This window comes from Mixophyes fleayi, chromosome 4 (genome assembly GCF_038048845.1).
Source record: "Mixophyes fleayi isolate aMixFle1 chromosome 4, aMixFle1.hap1, whole genome shotgun sequence".
NCBI classification, from domain to species: domain Eukaryota; kingdom Metazoa; phylum Chordata; class Amphibia; order Anura; family Limnodynastidae; genus Mixophyes; species Mixophyes fleayi.
Window position 1 is genome coordinate 315,944,487 of NC_134405.1, and position 14,992 is coordinate 315,959,478.

General features: G+C 39.2%; 1 protein-coding gene across 1 annotated transcript in view; it reads left to right on the top strand.

Moving 5' to 3' along the window:
- The window catches only part of FAM114A2 (family with sequence similarity 114 member A2), a 24,872-nt gene extending 10,490 nt beyond the window's left edge, over positions 1–14,382 (top strand). Inside the window, exons 8-14 of the mRNA XM_075210111.1 lie at positions 897–1,017; positions 2,979–3,058; positions 4,672–4,788; positions 6,789–6,925; positions 8,355–8,427; positions 9,051–9,104; positions 9,699–14,382. Coding sequence (XP_075066212.1) covers positions 897–1,017; positions 2,979–3,058; positions 4,672–4,788; positions 6,789–6,925; positions 8,355–8,427; positions 9,051–9,104; positions 9,699–9,785 — 669 coding nt within the window. The 3' untranslated portion in view covers positions 9,786–14,382. The remainder of the gene's footprint in view (positions 1–896; positions 1,018–2,978; positions 3,059–4,671; positions 4,789–6,788; positions 6,926–8,354; positions 8,428–9,050; positions 9,105–9,698) is intronic.
- The last annotated feature ends 610 nt before the right edge of the window (positions 14,383–14,992 follow it).

Sequence of the window (14,992 nt, forward strand, 5' to 3'; positions counted from 1 at the left end):
TTCGTAGAGATAGGGCTTTCTTTAGTTAGCATGTTGTAATAAATATAATTTTATTCTCCTTGTATGTGGGGAAAAATAGGCAAAGTTATGGGGAAAATACAGTTTTTCAAAACATTATTTTTTCTCCCAGAGTGATACCAAAGGACTAATAGAGCTGTAAATGCAAGATTGCCAGCTGTATTTTTGTTATTTTTTGCATTTTTTCAAATAGTTTTAAAATGTGTTTTTATTTTGAGTTTTTTTGACTTATAGACCTCGGTTTGGTTGATGGGCTTCCCCATTTTGCTAGCGTTAAGGGGTTCAGTGGAAGCTGAGCTGCATACATTATTTCAGTATTGCTAATACGGGTACACTGCCCAGTGACTGCTTACTGCTGGAGGAAACCCTCAAAAGAATAAGCAGCACATAACCTTTATTTTGAACCCTATGTTCTTGATTGGGGTTGCCATCTGCGAAATTAAAATGTGTAGAGAACATCCCACGCTTTGCTATTAAGTGGTTAAATGTCTTGCAGCATAATACCTCATTTTTGCATTTGAAAGCATAGCTAGTCTTTTTTTTTTTTCCTTCTAAGCAAGGAACTCCAAAATCACCCCGGCTCCTTCCATCAGGAGAAGCATCTTATATCCCTGCAATAGCCGCCATCTTGTCACGCTAAGCCGTGGACAAACACTGACAGACTACTGTGGAATAGAGTCATAAACACTTGCTGAAAACTGTACACTAACTTTTAGCCTTTACCGACTAACATCTGTTGATTTAAAGCATCTCTGCATAATGGGAGTATTCTTGTTTTTATTTAGCTAGAAGGGTTCCACAAACCGTACTGGTTTAGAAGAAGTAATGTTTCAGTATAATGCCCTATGAGATTCCATCTTTTTGCTCTGCTTCCACAGGTGAAGTCCATTCTCAGCGCAGTATCAGGAGAAGAACTGGAAGAACTCAAGCTCGATTTGGAAGCGCTGAAGGAAGTGTTCTCGTTGGAAGAGTTTGATGATGAAGAAGAGGTTGAGAAAGGTAACATTATATAATTTTTTATCAATACATTGTAAAATAATTCCCTACAAACATCATTGTTTCTGTTACGGTACAAATAGAGGTTTGGTTAGCAACCAAATTCTCTCTGTGGGCGCTAGTTGGAACAGTGACATCTGCAGGCTAAAGACAGGGGACTGCATGCTGTTAAAATTCTTGCCAAGCATCATCAAGGCAAATGTGCTTTTGCATAGGTAAAGTATATTTAATATTAAAAAACACATAGAAAAAGGTTGCATACGGATCATACCACTCTTGATAACATTGTGCAAATGACAGTTATGTTCTTTACTGAATATAAAAAGTAGAATGTCTTGTTTGGTGTAAATCATACACTACATCTAAAAGGAAATATTTTGTGTTATCCTGAGTTCTCTTTACACATCAGAGATGTGGAAAATGTGTTCTCTAGTCCCTGGTGAGTATGACCTGGTGACTGCCTGAAAGGATCAGACGTCCGTCCTGTGCTCTGGGATTTATGTAGCTGTATATCTGAGTGAGGCTTCTACAGATGTGTATTAATACATCACAGAAGGAGCTGCTCAGTTGGACGTGGCCACCTCTTGCTTCAGTTTTCATTATCATCCATCTATTCCATCAACCCAGCACGTCTAAAGTGCCACCGCTCCTGTTTTATAGATTTCAGCTTTGTTGGTGCTATAGTATGTAATGATTGTGTTGTGACAGCTTTATATTCCATTATAGGATTTTCCTCATACAAAGTGCGCAAGGGGAGAGCAGTAACGTTGTACCAAATTCTGAAAGATCCTAAAATTATGCAAAAATCTGCAATTGTCATTAGTAAATGTATCCATAAGCGATAAGGAAAAATGAAACTATTCACATGTCTGTCACAGGCCGTGGCTGGGGAACCGGGTTGATGACACATGAATTAATACAGAACCTACAAGATTCTGTATAGTTTGTATTATAGCCCTGCTAGATCAACAAAGGTTTTCCCTTTGTCTTACTTGGCAACACATGGGGAGGGTTATAGTAAAGACATATTTTTTTCACTTCTTCTGGGCCTGTGTGGTTGTCGAGGCGTTCTGCTTTACGGTATCAGCAGCATTTTGGTTTTAGATTTGGCCCTACAAAATCCCTGGTGTGTGATCGAGGCCACCTCACTCTTCTCTGTCCTAACAGCATCCAGCATGCGTTTGCCCCAAAAAATGGCAGTACACCAGCCATTGTTTGAATGGTTGACTGGAATGTGGCCATTGACGTTCATTATCAACCAATAGAAAATCTGATTATTTTCAGGTTCAGTGGATCAGAGCCGCAGACCAAAGACTCAGTCTGTTAGTGGCCATTTGCCAGTTGTCACTGCTTATCCTATTATTCACCTCATTGATCTTTGTATACCAGTGTGCTAATCCGCTAAATTCACTGGGGGGAATTCAAGTGTCGGCAATGTGTCACGCGACACATTGCCGCCAATCACGGTAGAAATCTCCACTCATTTTTCCTCGTACCCCATAGAGGATTTCTGTCAAATTGTCTTTTATGGACGTTACGGAGAAACTTCACGGCTAATTGAATCACAGCCCCCCATTGTGTTCATTCCTATCCCACCCATGGGAATTCTAAGCTTTTTGACAGATATACAGTATAGTGGACCCTAAACGGGTGGCTTACATGTTACGGGCATGGTTGGGGTGAGAACAACAGTGCAGTTTTATAAAGAAGCTGACATTTTTTCCTCAGAATATCAAATCTATACTGTGGTTCATAAAATCAAATTGTCTGCCAGACCTTATTGACGCGGCTCTCCTGCTACAAGCTGCTCTACCCCATAGATACTGCTAGACTACTGTGTGGTAACTTTCCCTGGATGTGGTAAAATATAATGGCAGCTGGGAAGTAGGTTTAATTGTTTATGTTTTGCCTTGTGGAGATTTGGTACTAGGCCTAGATTTACCCCTGACCTTTCTTCTTCACAGGAGAAGATGATTTCATTCAGGAAGTATCTGCTCTGTTTCAGGAGTTACACATCTCTGTGAGGCCTGATAAACTGACTAATGTGAGTATGCGTCCTGCCTAACGCCACCAAGCTGGCGTTTCCAGTAACTGAAATGACGTAATTGCCCCTTTACGTGTATAACAGGAATTGGATTATTAGACCGTTTCGCTGAGCACAGCTTTATTCTGGTTTCATAGAACAAATGTACTGTTCAATAATTTATAGCATGCTGTTTACTGACTGGAAATTACCATTTTTTACACAGTTTTTGGGGATTTTTTTATTAATCAGAAAGATGTTTTTATTGAGATTTTCGCAGTTATCCATTCTTACATTAACAAGAATCAAAATAACCACAGACCAAAAACAAACATTTTTCATTAAGGAATGCAGTACTCATTTATACTTTTTACAGAGTTTTAAATACTATTTTGAAATTCAAAATTAAAGAAAAATTTCACCCAAACCTGAATACCAGGTCCCCAATGATTATTTACCTGGAATCTTGTGTTCAGGCTACTGAACTATCTATGAACTTCCTGTCAGACAAAGTTCATTTTTCTAAAATCTTGAATTAATTAAGCAATTGTATATCGTTTTATTATCACAAATGTTTATATGACACCATAAGTGGAGAGAAATAACCCAAAGTCACAAAAGGTGTCTAAGTATTCATATAAAGAAAGCTCTAAATAATGTTTTATTCCTTACATGCTTAACATTCATTTCTGGATGTTCCTTAATGTCTACACATAGCAATATTGTACATTCGTTATTAATGTATATTAGATAATATCCATCCAATGTATATTGGCATGGTATTAATAGATTTTCAATTAGTTAGCTTTGCACACAGCTTAATACTCTGTGGATGTTGACTGGTGTATACTAGTATCATGTACATGCATCCACATGTTTATTCCTAATGTCATACATGTTTTATTATGTCTTTAATTAGACGGGTTTACAGATACTGCCCTCTGGTTTTCTGGTGTCATTATCATGTCTGATTTTTAAGAGATATTTTTTAATATGTCAGTCACATCATAGCAGATTGAGTTAAACTTTTGGGAATAGTTCATTCATTTGTAAAGGTAAAAACTAATAAAAGCTGCATTTTTTGCTAATGAGTTTATGAACCAGGTTATATGTTCTACCATTAGATTATGTGACGTGTTGATTGGTTATTTTAAGACATGTACACACATTCTTGGGTATTTGTGCCCCATGAGTGTAGAATCTGCTGCAAGAGTCTGGAGTTGAGCTTTGTGAGAGGGTAGAGCTCTGATTGTTGTTCTGTCAGATGGTTCTGCTGCCCTTTTTGCAGTCAGGGAAAGGCAAAATAAAAATGTGAACCCCCTTCCCGCCCCCCATAACAGAAATATTTTCTTATTTACTGTAGCTTCCCTTTGATAAAACAATAGAAAATAAACAACTATTTTACCTTGCAATAGATTTTGATGAATCTGCAACGAAGGGTTCAGTGCTTTTTCCATTACTGCGTTTCTTTTTGTGCGCTGTAGACACAATTAGAAGCCACACAGGGGCTTTGTGGTGGCCGTACATTGTTAATGTCTTTCAGTACTGACTCTCAGCCCAGTTTCCTGAGGTAACCTCTTGACTGATTTCTGCTTCTAATTAATTTCACTTTCCACAATCTTATGACGTTTCAGGCACAGAAAGCGGCTTACGGCTGGATGATCAAAGTGGAGGAGGAGGAGAAAGTGACGGGAGAGGAGGACAAGACTGAGCCACAGGATGAGAACAGGCAGAAGAAGTCCAATGTGGAGGTAAAAGTAATTGTCAGTAGTTGATCTAGTAAATAAATACAGGTATACAAAGCCAATAACAGAGGTGCATCAACATACACTTCTTGTCTCACAATATTTCCAATTTGACCCCTCTCACCATTGTGACTACAACAGGATATGACAAACTCACCACATGACCAGAATTATACGTAACTCCTCCAAAACCTTTAATGATGTCTAGGATCCCTGGGCGTTCTATTTCCACTACCTCCCCCTTTACTTAGTTCACACCCTCCTCTCATCCCCCCCCCTTCCAATCCCACTTCCTAGCCCTCTTACCCCTGGGGTGGTTCCTGCCAGACCACCCTCCTATCTTCTTCTATTCCCTACTTCTTTACACCTCTCTCTCTCTCTCTCTTTTTTACCCTTCTCTTAGCATAGGATTCTGGTCTGATATCTTTTTTTTTTTTTTTTTCCTTTTATTCTTTCTCTTTCTTTTTCTCTTTCTTTTTCTTTTTCTCTTTCTTTTTCTTTTTCTCTTCTTTTTCTTTTTCTCTTCTTTTTCTCTTCTTTTTCTTTCTCTTTTTCTTTTTCTTTCTCTTTTTCTTTCTTTTTCTTTCTCTTTTTCTTTCTCTTTTTCTTTCTCTTTCTTTTTCTTTCTCTTTTTCTTTCTCTTTCTTTTTCTTTCTCTTTTTCTTTCTTTCTCTTTTTCTTTCTTTCTCTTTTTCTTTCTTTCTCTTTTTCTTTCTTTCTCTTTTTCTTCTTTTTCTTTTTCTTCTTTCTCTTTTTCTTCTTTCTCTTTTTCTTCCTTCTCTTTTTCTTTCTCTTTTTCTTCTTTCTCTTTCTCTTTCTCTTTTTTCTCTTCTTTCTCTTTTTCTTTCTCTTTCTCTTTCTCTTTCTCTTTTTTCTCCTCTTTCTCTTTCTCTTTCTCTTTCTCTTTCTCTTTCTCTTTCTCTTTCTCTTTCTCTTTCTCTTTCTCTTTCTCTTTCTCTTTCTCTTTCTCTTTCTCTTTCTCTTTCTCTTTCTCTTTCTTAATTCAAGAAAACTACCGGTCTTCCTTTTTCCCATATCTGTAAAATTATCTGATTTCTTCAACTTTCGCTCTCTAGATGATGTGAAATGGTTTTGATCCTCGCTGTGTATGTTATCTGACTATTAATAAACATTCGTTTAAAAGAAAAAAAAAGTTCCGGAAAACTCGCCTCTTCAGGCAAGCTTACCAAAATTGTGAGCCATCTGCTTAACCTCCATAATCTATTCTACCCCATTACCATCCCTATACACTTATACGTGTTCTCCTTCCATACTTAAAAACCCCCGGACCCCAAAACCGACTTTGCTATGTGACTAGTTCATATAACCCTACTATGTTCTTTTTCCCATTCTTATCAGGCTTGACCATTATGCAATATATGACATTTAACGTCCTGTATCAAACTCCTATTTCCCTTTCAATTATAAGATAGCGAACACTCTTATCTCTCTGTCTGTTAATGTTTTATTACTGTGTTTATTCCTAATCGAAAATGCTGCTGAGTATGCTGGCACTATATAAATAAATGTTGCAACCAAGACTGGTGCAGGTATATTTTAGTTGATAGGGTTATATTACAAGTAGAAGCCTTGTCTCCTAGTACCACAGTGATTAGTTACAATGTGTTGTGAGAAAATAATTTTGTTTTATGTTTTATTTAAAGTGTCTGCTACACCCAATGGAGTCAGCTAAACAATAATCAGCTTATACATTTACTAGGAACTAGTGACGTAAGGTAAAGGTCTTTTGTACGACTTCCCTTATTAGTGCGCAGTGACTACCTTCCGTTCTGAAAAGTTCTTTAAACAGTAAATAATATATGTTGGCAACTCTGTCCTGTAAAACAGCTACAAATTACAGATATATTAAATATGTTTGTGCAGCTCCTTCACTGAAGTGTAAATTACAGCACCACAAACTGTGTGTATTTGTTACATGATGTGTTTCTTTTACAATACATGTTTCATATGGAGAATATACAATTATATTTCTTCTCTGGTGTCAGGATATCCACGAGTTTGCCATCCGCAGCCTGGCAGAGCTGACAGCCTGTTCTATGGAGGTGTTCCACAAAACGGCCACGTTAATCCTGCACGGGGACACACAGATGCCGGCTGTGTCAAGGGGCAAAACACTTTCACAGTAAGTGCAATGCATTCTATGTCTCACTGTCATTTACTTCTGCACAATGGTCTAAAAGCAACGTTTGCCTCCCAGTGAGTGGATCCATTGCTTCTCTTCCTGTTGTGAGCATTGTGTATCCTCTAGTCATAGGAATAGTAAAGACCGTTTGTGTGGAGGGGCCAGGGGGGGAGATAATAAAATACAGGCAGATCTAGAGAAGGACAGTTACTACACAGTTGGGCTTGTATCTCACACACACATAAATCACTAGTTAGACGTATGAGTGGAGCCTCCTATCTAGTTGTGTTTTTCCATCATGAAACCCATACATGTGACTCAAGTGGGTGTGGCCTGATGAATACATTATGGGTGACAAGCAAAAATACACCTGTAACCTATTGGGCTTTAGTTGTTATACTGATGTCAGCAGCACAGAAATGTTTTACACCACGGATACTGAACTACAGACATTCTGTACAAAACTGGCTCCACTAATTCTATATTGTCAGTGTGTGTGTTCAGATATTGGTGCCACGATAACTGTATTTCTGTAAAGTAATAAATGTAGGTCAAGAAGAACTCCACCCTGATCCTGAATATACACCTGGACAAGTACACCCTCCATACACAGACACCTGGACAAGTACACCCTCCATACACAGACACCTGGACAAGTACACCCTCCATACACAGACACCTGGACAAGTACACCCTCCATACACAGACACCTGGACAAGTACACCCTCCATACACAGACACCTGGACAAATACACCCTCCATACACAGACACCTGGTCAAGTACACCCTCCATACACAGACACCTGGTCAAGTACACCCTCCATACACAGACACCTGGACAAGTACACCCTCCATACACAGACACCTGGACAAGTACACCCTCCATACACAGACACCTGGACAAGTACACCCTCCATACACAGACACCTGGACAAGTAGTGGGGTCCAGTACCCCAACATATTGTCAGATACTCTCTCCACCAGCATCTCTGTAATGGCCAATTCTGGTGCTGGAAGAGACTCCACTTGTGACGAGGATGCAGATTGGACAGCTGCTACAACATGCACTCGTGACGAGGATGCAGATTGGACAGCTGCTACAACATGCACTCGTGACGAGGATGCAGATTGGACAGCTGCTACAACATGCACTCGTGACGAGGATGCAGATTGGACAGCTGCTACAACATGCACTCGTGACGAGGATGCAGATTGGACAGCTTCTACAACATGCACTCGTGACGAGGATGCAGATGGGCCAAAATTCTCCTGCCAGTTTTAACAGAATGAGCCATTACAGAGGCATCTGTGTAGTGTAGGTGGGGAAGGGGTTGGGTGTTTTTAACTACAATTTAGGCTCAAAATGGTGTCCTAACTTTTAATAACACTGACTGAAGATTTGTACATTGTTCTCTATCTTTCTCTATAGAATGACTATTGCACTGTGCAAAGAGCTGTCACATCTTTCAAAGCAGATGACAACCCTCCTGACAACCACAGGGGTAAGTAGCGGGAGGTGTTGCCATGAATTCTATTCATTGCTTAAAGGCGCTCTAACATCAGAACCCAAAATATTGTTCCTTTGTTAATTATACCCAGCTAGTACCAGGGATTTCATATTTTAGACATATTTATTATGCTCTATGTATACACACTCTAAACATTGCCTGCTCTTTGTCATTGTGTCGTGGTCATGGATTGCCTTTATTTTATTTGATGCATACTACGGACTGTTGTTTTGGTTTTTTTTTCTTCAGTAGTATGATAGAAGCAGTCTGTAAGGAAAAATAATACAACAGCTCTTTAAAGTTAATTTTGTAATAGCTAACTGTAACAGATATAGCAAGGCTTCCTACCCACTGTACGTATTACATCTCCTTTCTGGCAGTACTACCCCACAGATTGGCGTTTAAGCCTGGGGTTGTGTTTGGCTGCTTAGAGATGAATATTGAGATGAATAATAAGGGTGAGGAGGATGTGTGTGTACACTGAGGGGGATAAAAGGGGCATTTACAGGCCGAGGTAAAGGTCATCTAGTGAAAAGTTATGTTTGAATAATGCAGCCGCATGTGCCAATTACCTATGGACGGTGATAGCCGTTCTCTAATATGTGTGTTGTTTACAGGCATCAGAGAAGTCCGACATCCTGAACCCTCTGATTACGGGAGTGTTTTTAGAGGTAAGTCTCATTTCTCTGAATGAATAATAATTCCAGACTTGTTTGTCACTACTGCAGCTATCAGGGGCAATGTGTTATGAAGGGATTTCATAAGCAGCAGGGGAGGGCTGGCAGATTTTAGCCCGGGGGCAAAACTCGACTCAGCAGCCTATTAGGAACATTTTAAAGGAAAAAAATTGCAGGTGACCCAGTCCAAGGTAGCCCACTATGGGATCGGCTTGGTAATCAGAGACATAACTTATTTGGAGAGCAAACTACTTTAATAGACCTCTGTATCAAATATACTGAATAAACGGAGACTGATAGGCATCTTTTTTAGTAAGAAGTATATGTGTAAGACTTGTAAATCATGACAGCACTGGAGGCAGCCATTTTGTGGGCTGAACCAATATCCTTGAAACTGTAGGGGTTGCGACTGATCTCATCATAAAGTTCCTCCGTGATGTCATGGGCTGCTACATGAATATTGGTCAAGCCCACACAATGGCTTCCTCCTCTGTGTGTAAGATGCCAGGATAACTTACCCTTGTAGAATGTTTTTAATAAAGAACGTCTCTGATCCATTCCTTCCTCGTGTGTTTCTCTCCTGTCCAGGCATCGAACAGCGCCTCCTATATACAAGACGCCTTCCAGCTTCTGCTTCCAGTGCTCGAAATCTCCCACATCCAGAACAGGACGTAATCTTGTAGTATATTGGGCAACATATCCTTCTCGGCTGTGTTATCATGCTTTAACCCAGTGTCCCTGATGCTCCAAACAGATGAATCCCTTTGGTCTGTGAAACGTATTTTGACCTGAAGTAGTTTTTAAAACAAAAGTGCAAGAGCCAAACCCCAGAGTAAAGTCACAGCTCATTTTTATTTAGACTTTTTTTTTTTTTTTTTATACCCCCAACAAATCATCCATAGGTGATTTGCCACGGTCATGTATCGATATTTCAAGGGATGAAAAGATACATAGGTATTGTACAAGGTCAGGTGGGGTTGACCGATCTTTGGTTACGCTCTTCAGCACTCTGCTTTTATTGAGTAAATTATAACATAAATCTTCAGCCAGGGTGATGCAGGATCTTTGTTGCCAAATCTACAATCAATGCTGCCATTGGTATAGCGTTTAGAGCAGGCATAGGCATCCAGTGGCTCTCCAGGTGTTGTGGAACTGTAAGTCCTAGCATACCATTCTGGCCAAGGCTGGAGCTGCATGCTGGGACTTGTAGTTTGGAGAGCCACAGTTTGCCTACCTCTAATGCCCGGATCCTAGGGAGCTGTTCTCTGACTCCGTTACCTGCCTACAAGGCTGCCCGAGAGCCGTGTTTTTTTGGTGTTTTCTTTTTAGCTCTTTCTTCCTTTACTGGCATAGAACAGATTTGTGGTGATATTTCTGGTCTTATACCCAGTTTTATAGGGTTTGAATTGCCCCTGAACTGGGCTTTGAGTTGTGTAGGACAAACAGTCATTTTTTTAGGTGATAGAGGTTTCACCCACTTATACACTAAAAACTGCTAAATTATTTATAATTGAGAATAATTAAGACTATTAGAAGTCACTGAGAAGTCCCATGGCCATATTAAGACACACGGTTACATAGTGCTTTTATACAAGTTATAGAACTCCAAGGTGACCTCTGATATATGTGATAATTTACAGTAAGGGGTGAGTTATTCCATATTATACGCAGGCCTGTGTAATGGCCACTGAATACTCGGAACTCACCGGTTATACAGATAGTGCCTCTTGTGGATTTGATCATTCTGACTCCTCATACTAGTGAGTGGAGATTACCCTACATAAAGGGTTTAATACTTGATCAATCATGATATATCTCCCTGTGGTCAGAGAAAGGTTATGCACATAATTGAAAGTGATAATATTTTAACAGACAAAATGCCATAATCGATCATGTCTAATGCCAGCCATATATCTTCTATATGTACATATCAATTATTTATATGGCATTTTCTTTGCCAGTTTTGTCTAAAGTAATGATTTGGTCCACCAGTTAATTTCTACAGGGAAAAATGACATATGTGAATTGAAATATTACAATCTAGCCAAAACATCAATAAAGATGATGTTTGTAGAGCCACGTTCTCCCAATGCGACAAATCTTTGCTTACTTGGTGATCAACGCAGTTTGTTCCATATAACGTGGAGGTCAATGGTAAAAGGATGATTGTGAAACACAGGGCGGGATTTCTGAACATATAAACATTTCAAATCTAGCAATAATTTGATCAATTATTCTTCTAATGGGTGGTGATATCCATTTATTCTGCATTATTTAATTTTAGTGATTTCATTGAAATGAGTGAATTAATATACTCATCTTAGGCGGTAGAAAGGGTATACAATTGTGTACAAAAGACAGATGTTACAATTACATGACCAAACCGGACAACAGAAACGGATCCAATCAAAAGATTTTGCAGGGGACAGTTAAGAAAAATAGTCTACATGTAGCTGCAAAAAAGATGATATCATACACGGCATCCAATTTTATATTGCAAGTTTCAGTTTTTTAAAGCAAATGCAGTTTGGTGTGATGGGTTACAGTCTTGCATCAGTAAATATCTTCCAATATCTCTTCAATACCTTATACTGGCAACAGACAAAGGTTGTGAGAGTGAAATCAGGTGTTGGTCCTAGGCTTCACAAAATCATTGCACATATCTCATAAAACCAAATGTATTTATGTGTTAGATTATAAAAACAGTAGCAGTCTACACTACCTGCACCTCCGCCCATCTAAAGACTAGATAGTGGGTGTCTGGGAGGAAGGTCTCAGCCTTACAGGGATCCCGTCCCCCCTTCTTTATGGTGATATAATATACATTATACTAACCGTGTGGCTGCTATTATACCCCACAATGAGAGTAGTCCTTGCTCCTCGGGGGTGTAGTACCTATTAACGGTACTGACTACCCCGACATAGAAGAGGGCGACATGAGGACTCTGAATACGTAGTACAGTGACCTACTGTCATTGATGTAAAGTATTATTTTAGGGGTGAGGGGTATTAGGGTTAGGGTCAACCCTAATTCTAACACTTAAATAATACTTATATTACATCAATGACAGTTGGGTCCGTCCATCACCCCTTTAACAGGAATTGCGGTTTCTGATGGCGTAATTTTGCAGAGTCGGCAACAGAGCGAATCGTCCCATCAGCTCTGCATCCTGGTAAGTAGTATTTTTTTTGCAAGTCACTGTACTACGTATTCAGAGTCCTCATGTCCTCTTCTGTGTCGGGGTAGTCAGTACTGTTAAACTCTCCCACGGCTCCTCAGCACCCTCTCTGGTCCTCAGACTCTGCTACAAGTGTGAATGCGGATGAGCTGAAGATGGGGCAGACTGGAGGTGGAGAAACTGTTTCTCTATGGATGTCATTTTGGAAAGGGGAAATTTAAATAAATATAAATGTATGTATACTGGTCTTTTTAACCATTGCGTGGGCTGGACCAATACTGGTGAGACGTCAGCCTATCAATTCACTGCAAGCCAGTGTCGCTGGTCCCTAACATTACCATCAAAATGAATTGATTCAGCCCACAAATAGGCTGCTCCATTGTATGTAAGTGACGGGTGCACCTTAAAATCATTTATTTTATTTCGCTAAATATAACAAATGTTGCAAATTACAGTAATAGTTTCTATTATGTACTTTACATTATCCAAAACAGAGATTGCCAACGTTATAAAAGGCTATTCATAGCTATATCTAGATTTATAGGTTATTTAGATTCATAAACATACTTTTACTCTTGACTGTTTATTACTGTTTACTGGCCTTTTATGCGTTGTTTAAGTGAATGGTATTTCCAGCACTGTGATATTTAGCCTTTCACCATCCTTTGATTGACGTTCCTTTGTAACTAACAACAGTGGATGAGTCTAGTCCTAAATGTCTCATGAGCTTCTAAGTGCTGAGAAACAAATTAGGATTGTGTGGGAACTTGTGTAAAGCTTTTGCTTTGTCAATGTTACCTTTACAAAGGCAATAATCTGCATTAAACATCATTATTGTTCTTCAAAGTCATAAAAACAGTTAGACAATGGTTTATCATAATCTGGTAAACACTCTGACAAGGTGGGGCTGCCGACTCAAGCATGAAGGGATTATAGTACAAAATGACGTTTAAGTAATAAAGTTATCGTTAGTTGTAAGTAACACTTCATACCATAAGGTGTCATTTATGTGCCAGTAAAGTGTCCACCGAGCTTAGGCAGCCATTGTGTGGTCTAAACTAATATCCATCACAGTGCATCCTGTAGGTCCATTAGGAGCCAGTAACATCACTGGGACACAGAGGCAGCCATTGTGTGGTCTGAACCAATATCCATCACAGTGCATCCTGTAGGTCCAATATGAGCCAGTAACATCACTGGGACATAGAGGCAGCCATTGTGTGGTCTTAACCAATATCCATCACTGTTTATCCTGTAGGTCCAATATGAGCCAGTAACATCAATATTCAATTTCTGCCTATTTATTCACCAGGGCTTGTGATGTCACTAGTTCCTAGCGAGTTGATTGGTTCAGCATGAGCACTGTCTGCTTACACTGTGAGTAGACAGCAGTTTAGTTATTTTAAAGCCTTGTACCCACTGACATTGCATTTGCATATGTTTGTTACTAGCAGGTTTAGTAGTGTTTTTTAGATCACATAGACTTCCCTAATGTGTTTTTCTTGTGATAAACACAAGTGAATGGGACACGAATCTTTCCAAATAACGCGATGCACCTGAATACTAGGACTAACATTACTGGATCATTACAAAGGATGGGTTTTATTTTTAGCCATTTTTTCCATGCATTCTACTAGCAATAGTGGATGGAAAAAGCTAGTACCACTCAGGACCAAGGTTTGGTTGCAGGTTCAGATGTCTCAATAACTGAGAGTGTGGGAAGATGAGTTGTTGAGCTTGGCAGACAGAACAACACCCACAACAAAACTTGTCAGACTAAACATGTGTGGGCAGGACTCCTGGCGTGCAGCCTGCATGACGGAACCATGTTACAGCATCATCTAGCCAATCTTACACACAAAGCGAGTCACTGCCCTACATGTTCATGTAACGTGTTACCAAGGAAACCGTATAAGTTTCCCTATGTTGTCAGTACAGGGTCTCACTACAGCACTGTCTAACCTCAATCCTACTTTCATATTTTCTAGGAACTTAGTCCTATCAATAGCTCAGGAGTAAAATCTGTATATTTATGTATGTATATCGGTTACTTGTATGGATACAAAACCTTTAATAAATTTGTTTAAAGAGTTGTCTTGGAGTTTTAAATACTAAATGCTAATGTGATGAATATATGATGAATGGCAGCTTCCTGCTTGTGAATAGATGTACTATGCTGTATAACATGGGGAAACAATCATTGTCTTTCCATCAGACTTACATAGCCCTCTTTAGGATGCCTCTGTTAGCAGTGCACGTGCTTCATTAAAATAAGGAAACTACCATTGTAAGACTCTCTATGGTATATTTGCAAATGGTGTAAAAATAGGACAAAATATGTTGTTTAAAATGAAAAAAAAAAAAGAACAAAACTCCAGACAAGCTTTAAATATGGAGCAGCCACACAAACATGCTGCAAATCCTTTTCCTCGGGTAATAATTCATTCTGGACTTGAAATTCTGCTTATTCAGCTAATGCTATTTCTTTTTACACTGGTTTGACATTGTGATATTTACTATTGTTCCAGAGTTTTCGACTCTTTTATCTGAAAACAGACTCCAAAACAATGTTATGCATCAATTAATGTGGGTTAAACCCCAGGGGCCTGAGTCATTCAGGCAAAAAAGCAGTAAATGTTCTCTGGGACAAACCATGTTGCAATTTAAGGGGTGCAAATTAGTTTATTATTTTGCACATAAGTT